Source organism: Taurulus bubalis (assembly GCF_910589615.1).
Source record: "Taurulus bubalis genome assembly, chromosome: 13".
Classification (NCBI taxonomy): domain Eukaryota; kingdom Metazoa; phylum Chordata; class Actinopteri; order Perciformes; family Cottidae; genus Taurulus; species Taurulus bubalis.
The window spans coordinates 14,027,169-14,043,793 of record NC_136601.1 but is presented as its reverse complement, the minus strand read 5'-3'; the positions used below and the strand labels follow the sequence as shown (position 1 = coordinate 14,043,793).

At 44.1% G+C, this 16,625-nt stretch overlaps 5 protein-coding genes across 7 annotated transcripts in view; all 5 read left to right on the top strand.

Moving 5' to 3' along the window:
• LOC306745573 (protocadherin gamma-C5-like) overlaps positions 1–16,625 on the top strand; it is a gene marked incomplete at its 5' end in the record, with an annotated part of 38,864 nt that overhangs the window by 6,681 nt on the left and 15,558 nt on the right. For 2 of the 3 annotated variants that reach the window (XM_079228386.1, XM_079228385.1), the window contains one exon: positions 13,767–16,220. The exons of the other annotated variant lie outside the window; for it this stretch is intronic. In XM_079228386.1, the coding sequence (XP_079084512.1) occupies positions 13,767–16,220 (2,454 nt within the window). Of the gene's footprint in view, positions 1–13,766; positions 16,221–16,625 lie in introns of those variants that run through there. 3 annotated transcript variants of the gene reach the window in all.
• LOC306745579 (protocadherin gamma-C5-like) lies at positions 175–2,643 on the top strand (the record flags this gene model as incomplete). Its single annotated transcript, XM_079228395.1, has 1 exon — positions 175–2,643. The coding sequence occupies one exon, from the start codon at positions 175–177 to the stop codon at positions 2,641–2,643; it is 2,469 nt and encodes an 822-aa protein (XP_079084521.1).
• On the top strand, positions 3,609–6,074 carry LOC306745580 (protocadherin gamma-C5-like; the record flags this gene model as incomplete). Its single annotated transcript, XM_079228396.1, has 1 exon — positions 3,609–6,074. One exon carries the CDS (start codon positions 3,609–3,611, stop codon positions 6,072–6,074), a length of 2,466 nt encoding a protein of 821 aa, XP_079084522.1.
• Positions 6,909–9,380, top strand: LOC306745577 (protocadherin gamma-C5-like; the record flags this gene model as incomplete). The annotated part of the gene is made up of 1 exon (XM_079228393.1): positions 6,909–9,380. The coding sequence occupies one exon, from the start codon at positions 6,909–6,911 to the stop codon at positions 9,378–9,380; it is 2,472 nt and encodes an 823-aa protein (XP_079084519.1).
• On the top strand, positions 10,287–12,755 carry LOC306745578 (protocadherin gamma-C5-like; the record flags this gene model as incomplete). The annotated part of the gene is made up of 1 exon (XM_079228394.1): positions 10,287–12,755. The coding sequence occupies one exon, from the start codon at positions 10,287–10,289 to the stop codon at positions 12,753–12,755; it is 2,469 nt and encodes an 822-aa protein (XP_079084520.1).

The following is a 16,625-nucleotide window of genomic DNA, read 5'->3' as shown; positions in this document are numbered from 1 at the left end:
GAGGAGAGACGGCGTTGTGGTCGTATTTTTTAAGATATAATCATTGATTTTAGCTTACAGCCATGCTCCAACACTGTGGCATTTTTCATTTTGCAGTATTTCATATTTTCATGGATTCCTGCATTGTTATAAACAATATCTCGATTGGACATAATTTGTTATAGCGGACCAAGGATGACAAAGACAATAGGATACCGAGACTGGCGATGGCTTGCGCTTTGGTGGCATCATTTCTTTCTCCTGTGGAGTACAATAAATGGACAGATTCGCTACAGCATCCCGGAGGAACTAAAACAGGGCTCTGTGGTAGGAAATCTAGCCAAAGATCTTGGTTTGGGACTATCAGACATTTTTGATCGTAAAATGCGTGTCGCCTCTGAGGCTGGTAAGCAGTATTTCAGCGTTGATGCAGGAAAAGGCGAGCTGGTGGTGAATGACAGAATAGACAGAGAGGCTTTGTGTGGACAAAGCGCCAGCTGTGTTCTACCTCTGCAAGTAGTTGTTGAAAATCCTTTGCGGTCTCACCGAATTGAAGTGGAAATAAGAGACATGAATGATAATTCTCCTAGTTTTCTTACACAGGAGATTAACCTTAAAATACCAGAATCAGTTGCACTAGGAAAACGTTTTCCTTTGGAGAGCGCGGAGGACCCTGACGTTGGAAGCAATTCTTTGAAAACGTACTCATTGAGCAAAAATGAATATTTTTCTCTAAAATTTAAAGACACAAAGAATGGCAAAGATGTCCCGGAATTGGTGTTAGAAAAGCCATTAGACCGGGAAAAGAATGCTCTCCATCAACTGCTTTTAACCGCTTTAGATGGAGGAAACCCGGTCACATCGGGAACCTGTAAGATTATCATTGACGTACTTGATACCAATGACAATTTTCCAGTATTCAACGAAAATAAATACAAAGTGTCTTTAAAGGAGAACAGCACCAAAGGGACGTTTGTAATCAAACTTTCAGCTACAGATGCCGATGATGATCTTAATGGTGAAGTTAAATATTATTTTGGGTCCCGCACTCCAGACTCTGTGTTATCAACATTTGAAATAAATGATATAACAGGAAAAATTATATTAAAGGGAGCATTAGATTTTGAGAGTTCTAAATCATACCTTATTGACATAACTGCTAAAGACAAAGGCATTCCCGAAATGGAGGGTAACTGTCGTGTACAGTTGGACGTAGAGGATATTAATGATAATGCTCCTGAGATTGTGCTAACTTCAAAACCCAGTCCTGTACGCGAGAACGCCCAAAGTGGCACAGTCGTGGCTTTGATCAGTGCACGAGACCTTGACACCGGTGATAACGGTAAAGTGACGCTTCGGCTTCCCAAACGATCTCCTTTCACTCTGAAACCATCGTTCTCTAATAATTACGAACTGGTTACCAGTGGTGCTTTAGACCGAGAGAGTTTCTCAGAGTATAATATTGAGATAACAGCAACTGATTCAGGCTCTCCTCCTCTATCTAGTAAGAAAATCATACCTGTGAGCATCACTGATGTGAATGACAACCCCCCTGTATTCACTCAGCCCTCCTATAATGTGTATGTAAAAGAGAATGGGGTACCAGGCTCTATACTGTACTCAGTATCAGCATCTGATCTGGACTTTGGTGAAAACGCCAAAATCTCTTACTCCATCTTGGACTCTAAAGTGCAGGACGTGTCTGTCTCCTCGTATGTTTACATTAACTCAGATAACGGCAGCATCTACAGCATGCACTCGTTTGACTATGAGAAACTGAAGGTGTTTCAGATTCGGGTTCAGGCAAAGGATCAGGGCTCTCCGTCTCTCAGCAGCAACGCCACTGTCCATGTTTTCATCCTGGACCAGAACGACAACGCCCCCGCTGTTATTTACCCCTCCTCCGCTGCCCTGGGCTCCCTCTCTCATCAGAGGATGCCCCGCTCCGCTAAAGCGGGACACCTGGTGACGAAGCTGACGGCCGTGGACGCTGACTCGGGCCATAACGCCTGGATCTCCTACAGAATAACGGAGGCCACAGACTCGTCTCTGTTCACGGTCAATCTGTACACAGGGGAGGTGAGGACTAAACGCGCTGCGTCCGAGCAGGACGAGTCCTCTCAGAGGCTGCTTATAGAGATCAAGGACGACGGGGAACCGGTCCAGTCCGCCACCGTCACGGTGTCCATCCTGCTGGAGGACGGCCTCCATGAGCCCATCTTAGACCTCCGACAGAAAGTGGCCGAGCCCAGCAAGAAAACTGGGAGAATCGCTCTTTATTTGATTCTCTCTCTGGCCTCGGTGTCCGTGCTGTCTCTGGTCACGTTTCTCATTTTAGCGGTTAAATGCATGAGGGGCAGCAGAAGCAGCGATAGTTGCTGCATGACACGGAGCGACTGTGATGGTTACAAGAACCCCAACAGAAACCTGCAGATTCAGCTCAACACGGATGGACCTATAAAGTACGTGGAGGTCCTGGGAGGAGACATGATGTCTCAGAGTCAGTCCTTCAGGTCCTGCATGTCTCCAATGTCAGAGTACAGCGATTTCACTTTGATTAAACCCAGCAGCACCACTGACTTTAAGGAGGTGATCAGTGTTCTGGACGCGTCTCTACCCGACAGCACCTGGACCTTTGAGAGCCAGCAGGTGAGCAGAGAGTAAAATATTATTCTATGCCTCTCACAAAATTAATCTAATTGTCTCACGTTTGTTTTGTTTGTTTGCTTTCCTTTGAGGGGAAGGTTTTATTTGCTATGTCATACGTTTAGAGCATTATCACACTCAGGTTGATATCTTCAAAATTGTTAGCGAGGCTTGCAAGTTGTATCTCACAGCAATGATATTCCTACAAACTTGCTCCTGGATTTGTGACTTTATATTCCAATACCTGCATGCTGATTTTCGGAACCAGCTCGCTGAATAAATAAAATGAAAGAATAGTAATGCTGCATCAGCACGTTTCAGGTTGTCTGATTTGTGGGTTGGTGATTACCTGACTCAAACAGCAACGGAAAATAAGTTCAATCATTTTGAGAATATTCGAATGAGAACATTAACTATTGGATTAAAATATTAGCATGTGCTGGAAGTATTGTGTTCCATTTATTTGAATGTGGATTTAATTTTGGACAACTGGCAAGACTGAGGTGAATGTTATAATATGCATTGCAATATGAATGGATTCACAGGAAATATTAAAATGTTAACAATCAAAATAAAGAGATAAATAACGTCTAAATGTAAATTGCTTATTGGCATAGCACCTATGCAATTGCATACAGTTTCGAAGTGTAGTGCTGCTCCTGGAACACATTGCTGTTTCGATCTTATTGGATGTTGGGTAGATGCTGTGCACCAATAGCAGAGGTAGTTGTACAAAGAGATCTACTCCCTCCCCCATCCATCCTCACTGTAGCCAGTACATTGCTTCGAGCCCGAGATGAGAGGAGGATGCGATTAAACACTCAGACTAAATAATATACTTTGTATCTGCTTCTCATGCTGCATATATATATATGGATATTGCTGGATTACCGCAAGTTTATCGTTGATGGATTTTAACATTTACCTCTATATTTTGAACACTATTTCGATGGGAAATAACGTCGCATTGTAACGGACCGGGGATGACAAAGAGACTGGGATACCGAGACTGGAGATGGTGGGCGCTTTGGTGGCATAATTTCTTTCTCTTGTGGAGTACAATGGACGCACAGACTCGTTACAGCATCCCTGAAGAGTTGGAACAGGGATCTGTGGTAGGAAATCTAGCCAAAGATCTGGGTTTGGGACTATCAGACATTTTTGACCGTAAGCTGCGTGTCGCTTCTGAGGCTGATAAACAGTATTTCAGCGTTGATGCGGGGAAGGGCGAGCTGGTGGTGAATGACAGAATAGACAGAGAGGCGTTATGTGGACAAAGCACCAGCTGTGTACTACCTCTGCAGGTTGTAATAGAGAACCCGCTACAGTTACACCGAATAGAAGTGGAAATAAGAGACGTAAATGACAATGCTCCTGGTTTTCTCAAAAGCGATCACATACTAGAAATTGCTGAATCCACCGTAGTAGGTGTGCGTTTTCCTTTGGAGAATGCAGAGGATCCCGATGTTGGGAGTAACGGATTAAAGACGTACACAATAAGCAAAGATGATTGCTTCACTTTAAAAGTTAAAGAAATTGAAAATGGGCGTAAAATACCAGAATTAGTATTGAATAAATCATTGGATCTCGAGAAAAAAGCTATTCACTATTTATTTCTTACTGCTATGGATGGAGGAAAACCAGTCAAAACTGGAACTTCAAAAATAACTGTTCATGTGCTTGATAATAATGACAATGTCCCGTTATTCGAAAATACCGTGTATAAAGTTGCTGTTCAAGAAAATAGTGCAAATGGCTCCTTTGTCATTACAACAAAAGCAACCGACATAGATGAGGGTCCAAATGGAGAGATTGAGTACTCACTTGGTATACACACACCACCAGCGGTGTTGGCATTATTTCATATTGATGCTGTGACGGGAGATATATTTTTGAAAAACCAGCTGGACCACGAAACTCAACCCTCATATCGAATAGATATTAGTGCAAAAGACAAAGGCTTGCCAAAGAGTGAGGGTCACTGCAGTGTGCAGGTGGATGTTTTAGATGTGAATGATAACGCTCCAGAAATTGTGTTGACTTCAAAACCTACTTCTGTGCCCGAGGACTCTCGCAGTGGGACTGTCGTGGCTTTACTCGGAGTCCGTGACTTTGATTCCGGTGATAACGGTAAAGTTACGTTAACGCTTCAAACAAAAAGTCCCTTTACTCTTAAACCCTCTTTTTCTAATAACTATGCACTGGTTACCAGTGGTCCTTTAGACCGAGAGAGTTTCTCAGAGTATAATATTGAGATAACAGCAACTGATTCAGGCTCTCCTCCTCTGTCTAGTAAGAAACTCATACCTGTCAGCATCACTGATGTGAATGACAACCCACCTGTATTCACTCAGCCCTCCTATAATGTATATTTAAAAGAGAATGGGGTACCAGGCTCTATACTGTACTCAGTTTCAGCGTCGGATCTGGACTTTGGTGAAAACGCCAAAATCTCTTACTCCATCTTGGACTCTAAAGTGCAGGACGTGTCTGTCTCCTCGTATGTTTACATTAACTCAGATAACGGCAGCATCTACAGCATGCACTCGTTTGACTATGAGAAACTGAAGGTGTTTCAGATTCGGGTTCAGGCAAAGGATCAGGGCTCTCCGTCTCTCAGCAACAACGCCACTGTCCATGTTTTCATCCTGGACCAGAACGACAACGCCCCCGCTGTTATTTACCCCTCCTCCGCTGCCCTGGGCTCCCTCTCTCATCAGAGGATGCCCCGCTCCGCTAAAGCGGGACACCTGGTGACGAAGCTGACGGCCGTGGACGCTGACTCGGGCCATAACGCCTGGATCTCCTACAGAATAACGGAGGCCACAGACGCGTCTCTGTTCACGGTCAATCTGTACACAGGGGAGGTGAGGACTAAACGCGCTGCGTCCGAGCAGGACGAGTCCTCTCAGAGGCTGCTTATAGAGATCAAGGACGACGGGGAACCGGTCCAGTCCGCCACCGTCACGGTGTCCATCCTGCTGGAGGACGGCCTCCATGAGCCCATCTTAGACCTCCGACAGAAAGTGTCCGAGCCCAGCAAGAAAACTGGGAGAATCGCTCTTTATTTGATTCTCTCTCTGGCCTCGGTGTCCGTGCTGTCTCTGGTGACGTTTCTCATCTTAGCGGTTAAATGCATGAGGGGCAGCAGAAGCAGCGATAGTTGCTGCATGACACGGAGCGACTGTGATGGTTACAAGAACCCCAACAGAAACCTGCAGATTCAGCTCAACACGGATGGACCTATAAAGTACGTGGAGGTCCTGGGAGGAGACATGATGTCTCAGAGTCAGTCCTTCAGGTCCTGCATGTCTCCAATGTCAGAGTACAGCGATTTCACTTTAATTAAACCCAGCAGCACCACTGACTTTAAGGAGGTGATCAGTGTTCTGGACGCGTCTCTACCCGACAGCACCTGGACCTTTGAGAGCCAGCAGGTGAGCAGATGACAGTTTATTTTGATGGCCCTTTCATAGTTTGTTATTTGAATCACATCGTGCTGTTTTGGTTGTCGTCTGATAATCCGGTTTGCATGGTAAAAACTGAAAGCAGGCCTTGTTTTGTCAGTCTTATATGCTGTGTATTATTGTCTATAATATGGTATCAACGATGCGCAATCAATAATTGCATAAAGAGCATCCCCTCCCAATGGCAATGCGCCAATAACTTGTAATTACCAAAAACATTTTGGCTAAATAACTAAAACATAATGTACTGAAATATGATTCACAATAGTTTGGGTGTTATTATGGTGGCAGAAATTGTATTCATTTTTAATATAACCTGAACTATGTCTGAGTTCAAGAACGACTTTAACATTTCGCTTGTTTACAGAGGATGGGTTTTGACTTGGTTTAACTTCAGCTAATATTCGTTTCTCGGCGAATTATTTGAAAAACGCAGTTGTTAAGCCACATGAATTACATGCATCTGACTCCTTTCACTCACAGTACTATAGGTCGATTCTAATAAGCGCAGCAAAAGCACTCAGTCCTCCCGTTCCTATTGGATGGTGGGATGGATGCTGTGCACCAATCACATACAGAGTTGTACAAAGAGATCTATCCCCTCCCCCTTGCAGCCTCAGCACTGTAGACGTTAACAATGCAAAGAGCTGGAGGATGTTGGGTGATGCGCTCATATCCCAGCTGAAAATAAATCGCTAATTTAAGGTTCAAACATGAACAAAAATGCTTCACATATTTTTATGGGGATAACTATCGCTCGTTGGAACTGGATGTCGATTTTCTCGATGGGAAATAACGTATTCTAACGGATCGGGGATGACAAAGACAATGGGATACCGGGACTGGAGATGGCTGGCGCTTTGGTGGCATCATTTCTTTCTCCTGTGGAGTACAATAAACGGACAGACTCGATACAGCATACAAGAGGAACTGAAACAAGGATCTGTGGTAGGAAATCTAGCCAAAGATCTGGGTTTGGGACTATCAGACATTTTTGATCGTAAACTGCGTGTCTCCTCTGAAGCTGATGAGCAGTATTTCAGTGTTGATGCGGGGAAGGGCGAGCTGGTGGTGAATGACAGAATAGACAGAGAGGCTTTATGCCGACAAAGTGCAAGCTGTGTTCTACCTTTGCAGGTTGTTCTGGAAAACCCGCTCAGTTTACATCGGATTGAGGTAGAAATAAAAGATATAAATGACAATTCACCTAGTTTTCATACAAAGGACATGTCTTTGAAAATCTCTGAAACGGCAGCAGTGGGGACTCGTTTTTCTCTAGAAGGTGCAGAAGATTCTGACGTTGGCAGTAATTCAGTCAAATCCTATATTTTGACTAAAAACGACTGTTTTACATTAAAAATGAAAGAAGTTGAAGATGGCAAAACAGTTCCGGAGTTGGTGTTAGAAAAGCCCCTCGACCGAGAGAGGAGAGCAGTTCATCAGCTGCTACTGACTGCATTAGACGGAGGAAACCCAGTCATGTCTGGAACATCACAGATTACAATCTCAGTGCTGGACGTAAATGACAATTTCCCAGTTTTTGATCAAAGTACATATAAAGTTTCGTTCGGAGAAAATACTGAAAAAGATACATTTGTTATCAAAATTGCAGCAACTGATGCTGACGAGGGTCTGAACGCAGAAGTAGAATTCTCATTTGGCTCGCGGACACCAGATTCGGTTTTATCAGTATTTGAAATGAATTCATTAACAGGGGAAATCCATTTAAAAGGTGCCTTAGATTATGAGAGAGAGACATCTTACAAAATTGAAATAAATGCAAGAGACAAGGGGGTTCCTGAGAATGAGAGTCACTGCCGTCTACAGATAGATGTTGTAGATGTTAATGATAATGTTCCAGAAATTGTTCTTACTTCTGAACCACAGTCTGTACGTGAAGACTCACCAAGTGGCACAGTGGTGGCTTTAATCAACGCACGTGACGCTGATTCTAGTAATAATAGTAAAGTGACATTGCGACTACCCAGAGGTTCTCCTTTCACTTTAAAACCATCATTCTCGAATAACTATGCACTGGTTACCAGTGGTGCTTTAGACCGAGAGATGTTTTCAGAGTATAATATTGAGATAACAGCAACTGATTCAGGCTCTCCCCCTCTATCCAGTAAGAAAATCATACCTGTCAGCATCACTGATGTGAATGACAACCCACCTGTATTCACTCAGCCCTCCTATAATGTATATGTTAAGGAGAATGGGGTGCCAGGCTCTATACTGTACTCAGTTTCAGCATCTGATCTGGATTTTGGTGAAAACGCCAAAATCTCTTACTCCATCTTGGACTCTAAAGTGCAGGACGTGTCTGTTTCCTCGTATGTTTACATTAACTCAGATAACGGCAGCATCTACAGCATGCACTCGTTTGACTATGAGAAACTGAAGGTGTTTCAGATTCGGGTTCAGGCAAAGGATCAGGGCTCTCCGTCTCTCAGCAGCAACGCCACTGTCCATGTTTTCATCCTGGACCAGAACGACAACGCCCCCGCTGTTATTTACCCCTCCTCCGCTGCCCTGGGCTCCCTCTCTCATCAGAGGATGCCCCGCTCCGCTAAAGCGGGACACCTGGTGACGAAGCTGACGGCCGTGGACGCTGACTCGGGCCATAACGCCTGGATCTCCTACAGAATAACGGAGGCCACAGACTCGTCTCTGTTCACGGTCAATCTGTACACAGGGGAGGTGAGGACTAAACGCGCTGCGTCCGAGCAGGACGAGTCCTCTCAGAGGCTGCTTATAGAGATCAAGGACGACGGGGAACCGGTCCAGTCCGCCACCGTCACGGTGTCCATCCTGCTGGAGGACGGCCTCCATGAGCCCATCTTAGACCTCCGACAGAAAGTGTCCGAGCCCAGCAAGAAAACTGGGAGAATCGCTCTTTATTTGATTCTCTCTCTGGCCTCGGTGTCCGTGCTGTCTCTGGTGACGTTTCTCATCTTAGCGGTTAAATGCATGAGGGGCAGCAGAAGCAGCGATAGTTGCTGCATGACACGGAGCGACTGTGATGGTTACAAGAACCCCAACAGAAACCTGCAGATTCAGCTCAACACGGATGGACCTATAAAGTACGTGGAGGTCCTGGGAGGAGACATGATGTCTCAGAGTCAGTCCTTCAGGTCCTGCATGTCTCCAATGTCAGAGTACAGCGATTTCACTTTGATTAAACCCAGCAGCACCACTGACTTTAAGGAGGTGATCAGTGTTCTGGACGCGTCTCTACCCGACAGCACCTGGACCTTTGAGAGCCAGCAGGTGAGCAGAAAACAGTAGATCAGCTTATACAGGTTTTCAGTCATAAAGTATCCTGAATGAGCTTTGATCGTTCTTTGGCATTTTTTTAATTATGTATTCAAATTCCAAATGAAAATAAAAAAGTTAGTATTAATATAGATTTTTTTTTTTTAACTGACATACTTTTGAAGCATATCAATTATTTAAATAATGAATTTCTTATGGACATATTTAATTTAAGTACGAACTTTTGAACGTTTCTAATCATCAAAATGTATTATTGTTGAAAGCACTGCAAATATCTTCTCATTTATATTCAGACGTTTGTAAAAATAAAAATTCACTTGTGAATTTAATTTTGGTACATATATATATATATATATATATATATATATATATATATATATATATATATATATATATATATATATATATATTTAGGTGTTCATGTTTGTTGATTGTAATTTAAATCATGATTCGTTTCGTTTGAAAATATTGTACAGTGGATTAGGGGGTTTGGAATTAAATCCTTGAATGTGTTATCATCTAAGATTTTATTTTTATTTTCTATGAAGACAATTATTAGTCGAATCCGACACTACAATGTTACATTTGTCAACATGGTCTGCTACCTTGAGGGGGTGCAGTAGCTTTACAGGCAGAGTTAGGTCTTTGTGATTGGATAGCAGGGATGAAAGCCGTGAGCCAATAGCATACAGGACTGTACAAAGAGATCTACTCCATCCCCCATTCAGCCACAGCACCGTAACCCTCACAGTGAGCTGGAGAGGAGATGCGCTCATCGAAGGAGTCCAGAATATATCTTTTAATTCCAATTATTTAGGGATTTATTGTATTGGAGTGTCCATTTTGGCGATGGATTTGAATGGTTGGTTGTGTTGAGGGTAATCTCGATGGGAAATAACGTATTCTAACAGACCGGGGATGACAAAGAGAATTGGATACCGAGGCTGGAGATGGCTTGCGCTTTGGTGGCATCATTTCTTTCTCCTGTGGAGTACAATAAACGGACAGACTCGTTACAGCATCCCGGAGGAACTGAAACAGGGCTCTGTGGTAGGAAATCTAGCCAAAGATCTTGGTTTTGGACTATCAGACATTTTTGACCGTAAACTGCGTGTCGACTCTGAGGCTGGTAAGCAGTATTTCAGCGTGGACGCGGGGAAGGGCGAGCTGGTGGTGAATGACAGGATAGACAGAGAGGATGTATGCGCACAAAGCGCCAGCTGTGTGCTGCCTTTACAGGTTGTAACAGAGAATCCGCTACAGCTACACCGCATCGAAGTGGAAATAAGAGACATAAATGACAATTCTCCGATTTTTTTAACAGAGGAGAGATTTTTAAAGATAGCCGAATCTACTGCCACGGGCATACGCTTCCCTTTAGAAACAGCACAGGATCTGGACGTCGGTAGTAATTCTGTAAAATCGTACACGCTAAGTAAAGATGAGTGTTTTGGTATAAGGATTAAAGAGTTGTCTGGTAATCGAAAGGTTCCGGAACTAGTACTAGAGAAACCCCTTGATAGAGAGAAACAAAATGTCCATCAGTTATTACTGACAGCTTTAGACGGAGGCAATCCTGTCAAAACTGGAACCACAAAAATCATAGTGACTGTCCTCGACAACAATGACAATGTCCCTGTATTCAAAAGGCCGTTGTACAATGTGACTGTACATGAAAATAATGTCGCTGGTTCTGTACTTGTAAAAGTTGAAGCAACTGACGCAGACGAGGGTGTTAACGGGGAGATTGAATACGTATTTGCTGAGCATACACCTCAATCGCTGTTTTCTATCTTTCAGTTGGATTCAGGTACAGGTGAAATTTCCTTGGTAGGTCAGTTAGATTATGAAAGCAGTGCAATGCATGAAATAGATATCACTGCAAAAGATAAAGGCGTCCCTGAGATGGAGGGCCACTGTCGTGTGCAAGTAATAGTAATAGACATTAATGATAATGCTCCAGAAATAGTGCTCACGTCAAAGCCAAACACAATAAGTGAGGACGCACCAAGAGGCACAGTTGTGGCTTTAATCAGAGCACGAGACCTCGACTCCGACGATAACGCCAAAGTGGCTTTAAAACTCCCAAAAAGTTCTCCCTTCAGTTTGAAACCATCATTTTCTAATAATTATGCACTGGTAACCGGTGGTTTATTAGACCGAGAGAGTTTCTCAGAGTATAATATTGAGATAACAGCAACTGATTCAGGCTCTCCTCCTCTATCCAGTAAGAAAATCATACCTGTCCGCATCACTGATGTGAATGACAACCCACCTGTATTCACTCAGCCCTCCTATAATGTGTATGTAAAAGAGAATGGGGTACCAGGCTCTATACTGTACTCAGTATCAGCATCTGATCTGGACTTTGGTGAAAACGCCAAAATATTTTACTCCATCTTGGACTCTAAAGTGCAAGACGTGTCTGTGTCCTCGTATGTTTACATTAACTCAGATAACGGCAGCATCTACAGCATGCACTCGTTTGACTATGAGAAACTGAAGGTGTTTCAGATTCGGGTTCAGGCAAAGGATCAGGGCTCTCCGTCTCTCAGCAACAACGCCACTGTCCATGTTTTCATCCTGGACCAGAACGACAACGCCCCCGCTGTTATTTACCCCTCCTCCGCTGCCCTGGGCTCCCTCTCTCATCAGAGGATGCCCCGCTCCGCTAAAGCGGGACACCTGGTGACGAAGCTGACGGCCGTGGACGCTGACTCGGGCCATAACGCCTGGATCTCCTACAGAATAACGGAGGCCACAGACGCGTCTCTGTTCACGGTCAATCTGTACACAGGGGAGGTGAGGACTAAACGCGCTGCGTCCGAGCAGGACGAGTCCTCTCAGAGGCTGCTTATAGAGATCAAGGACGACGGGGAACCGGTCCAGTCTGCCACCGTCACGGTGTCCATCCTGCTGGAGGACGGCCTCCATGAGCCCATCTTAGACCTCCGACATAAAGTGGCCGAGCCCAGCAAGAAAACTGGGAGAATCGCTCTGTATTTGATTCTCTCTCTGGCCTCGGTGTCAGTGTTGTCTCTGGTCACGTTTCTCATTTTAGCGGTTAAATGCATGAGGGGCAGCAGAAGCAGCGATAGTTGCTGCATGACACGGAGCGACTGTGATGGTTACAAGAACCCCAACAGAAACCTGCAGATTCAGCTCAACACTGATGGACCTATAAAGTACGTGGAGGTCCTGGGAGGAGACATGATGTCTCAGAGTCAGTCCTTCAGGTCCTGCATGTCTCCAATGTCAGAGTACAGCGATTTCACTTTGATTAAACCCAGCAGCACCACTGACTTTAAGGAGGTGATCAGTGTTCTGGACGCGTCTCTACCCGACAGCACCTGGACCTTTGAGAGCCAGCAGGTGAGCAGAGAGTAAAAGAAACAATGATATTATACAGTTGTGTAAGAATAGTACTTACGCTGTATGTAACTACAAAGAAAGCATGCATTTTGATCCGCTGTGAAGTCATGAAAACAAGTTATTTCAATTCATCCTTCACATTTGGGATATTTGTCACCTATTAGTCGGTATCTGAAAAATAAATAATACATTTAAATGCGAGATATAATGTGTAATTTGTGTAGTTAAATTCGACAGCATTTGTTGCACAGCAGCTGTGGTCCTTTGACCTGAAGAGTGAGTTGGATGTTGAATAGATTTTCGAGCTGAGCGTTTCAGCACCACAGTGATGGACAGCGACTCTAACACATGAGGCGCACGGAGGGCAAAGTAATAAGTAAAACGGTTCTTGGTCGCTTATGGGTAACTATGAAAATGATTGACCATAAAAATAAAACATAACTTGTTTTCACTCAGTACATGAGCTGGACATATTTACTCAAAACAACGCTGATGGTTGCATTTAGAAGTCAAAGCCAAATACTTATATTTATTTAGTCTCATCAAATCAAATCTAAACTGTTGATTTGTTTTTTATTCTTATATAACTATTGATTTCAATATACGTTTTTATTTAACATGTATACAAGTCATGGACATTTGAATGGCATCTCCTGGTTGTCGGTCCCTTTCTTTTTCGTGATAGTGCAAAAAGGGGTGGTTGTGTCTTTAACGAGGCTGCTCAGTTTCCCTCTCTCTCATTGGATGTGAGAGATGGGTGCTGTGCACCAATAGCATTCTGAACTGTACAAAGAGATCTACTCCCTCCCCCATGCAGCTTCAGCACCAAATCACAACGCTCGGGGATGGAGAAGAGTAGACAAATCGTATATTGCCTCCTCGGTGTTTATGGTTTTATAGTAATTTAATCTTTGACCATGAACAAGCATCTTTTTAAAGGAATATGTCACGCTCTCGGAATACGGATTTTAACTTTATGTTCTCCGTTTTTGTGGATTGGAAATGATGCAGAACACTGAACCGGGGATGACAAAGACAATGGGATACCGGGACTGGAGATGGCTTGCGCTTTGGTGGCATCATTTCTTTCTCTTGTGGAGTACAATAAACGGACAGACTCGATACAGCATACCAGAGGAACTGAAACAGGGCTCTGTGGTAGGAAATCTAGCCAAAGATCTTGGTGTGGGACTATCAGACGTGTTTGACCGTAAAATGCGTGTCGCCTCTGAGGCTGATAAACAGTATTTCACTGTGGATGCGGGGAAGGGCGAGCTGGTGGTGAATGACAGAATAGACAGAGAGGCTTTATGTGGACAAAGCACCAGCTGTGTTCTACCTCTGCAAGTGGTTATAGAGGACCCGCTACAGTTACACAGAATTGAAGTTGAAATACGAGATATTAATGACAATTCTCCGAGTTTCCTTTCAAATGAATTGTCTTTAAAATTAGCCGAATCCGCAGCAGTTGGCACGCGCTTTCCTTTGGAGAGCGCAACAGACCCCGACGTCGGAAGTAATTCCTTGAAATCATATACTCTGAGTAAAAATGAGTGTTGTTCCCTCAAAATAAAAGAAATTGAGGGTGGTAAGACCGTTCCAGAACTTGTTTTAGAAAAGCCTCTGGATCGAGAGAAAAAAGCTGTTCACAAAATATTACTGACAGCATTAGACGGTGGGAATCCACCAAGATCCGGAACCTCACAAATAACCATAAGCGTGCTAGATATAAATGATAACTTCCCGGTGTTTGAAAAAAACTTGTACAAAGTAACCCTGAGTGAAACAAGTGTAATGGGGGCTATTGTTATAAAGCCCAAAGCAACAGATGCAGATGAAGGTTTAAATGGTGAAATTGAATTCTCATTCGGCTCTCGGACACCTGATGTGTTATTGTCAATCTTCGATATAAACCCTTTAACAGGTGAAATTACTCTTAAAGGGGAGTTAGACTATGAAACCACCAAGTCATATGACATTGATGTAGCTGCAAAAGATAAAGGCAGCCCTGAAATGGAAGGCCACTGTCGCGTGCAGATTGATATAACGGATTTCAATGATAATGTTCCAGAAATAGTTTTTACTTCTGAGCCGAAGCCAGTACGCGAAGACGCACCAAGTGGTACTGTGGTTGCTTTGATCAGTGCGCGAGACCTTGATTCTGATCCTAATGGCAAAGTGACGTTGCAACTCACGAAAGGCTCTCCTTTTAATCTGAAACCATCTTTTTCTAATAACTATGCACTGGTTACCAGTGGTGCTTTAGACCGAGAGAGTTTCTTGGAGTATAATATTGAGATAACAGCAACTGATTCAGGCTCTCCTCCTCTATCCAGTAAGAAAATCATACCTGTTAGCATCACTGATGTGAATGACAACCCACCTGTATTCAGTCAGCCCTCCTATAATGTGTATGTAAAAGAGAATGGGGTGCCAGGCTCTATACTGTACTCAGTATCAGCATCTGATCTGGACTTTGGTGAAAACGCCAAAATCTCTTACTCCATCTTGGACTCTAAAGTGCAAGACGTGTCTGTCTCCTCGTATGTTTACATTAACTCAGATAACGGCAGCATCTACAGCATGCACTCGTTTGACTATGAGAAACTGAAGGTGTTTCAGATTCGGGTTCAGGCAAAGGATCAGGGCTCTCCGTCTCTCAGCAACAACGCCACTGTCCATGTTTTCATCCTGGACCAGAACGACAACGCCCCCGCTGTTATTTACCCCTCCTCCGCTGCCCTGGGCTCCCTCTCTCATCAGAGGATGCCCCGCTCCGCTAAAGCGGGACACCTGGTGACGAAGCTGACGGCCGTGGACGCTGACTCGGGCCATAACGCCTGGATCTCCTACAGAATAACGGAGGCCACAGACGCGTCTCTGTTCACGGTCAATCTGTACACAGGGGAGGTGAGGACTAAACGCGCTGTGTCCGAGCAGGACGAGTCCTCTCAGAGGCTGCTTATAGAGATCAAGGACGACGGGGAACCGGTCCAGTCCGCCACCGTCACGGTGTCCATCCTGTTGGAGGACGGCCTCCATGAGCCCATCTTAGACCTCCGACATAAAGTGGCCGAGCCCAGCAAGAAAACTGGGAGAATCGCTCTTTATTTGATTCTCTCTCTGGCCTCGGTGTCCGTGCTGTCTCTGGTGACGTTTCTCATCTTAGCGGTTAAATGCATGAGGGGCAGCAGAAGCAGCGATAGTTGCTGCATGACACGGAGCGACTGTGATGGTTACAAGAACCCCAACAGAAACCTGCAGATTCAGCTCAACACGGATGGACCTATAAAGTACGTGGAGGTCCTGGGAGGAGACATGATGTCTCAGAGTCAGTCCTTCAGGTCCTGCATGTCTCCAATGTCAGAGTACAGCGATTTCACTTTGATTAAACCCAGCAGCACCACTGACTTTAAGGAGGTGATCAGTGTTCTGGACGCGTCTCTACCCGACAGCACCTGGACCTTTGAGAGCCAGCAGGTGAGCAGAAAGCCAGAAGTCCTTGAGTGATAACTGTAGGTCTACACATGTGGCTGAAAAGAATTATCTTGATTTTTTTGTCACAAAACGCGATTTTGTAATGTCTCTCTTTACGTAATGTGTACATTAAACGTGTGTTGTGTTTCTCTGTAATGGAAACGAAATCACACAAATTCGGTATGAAGTTGATACAAGTGTTCATGGCTATAGATTTTGGTCAGCACCAGGTTTTCGATTCCATCTCATATGTGACGAGACAATTACATTCTTTACACTATAATGTTGTACCACTATGGCAAATTAAGCTATTGATTTAGATTCTAGTTTAGTATTAAGGCTATAGTTATATCATATAGTTTTACGTATACATTATACATTTTTAGCAAAAGTAACTTAATTCGAAAA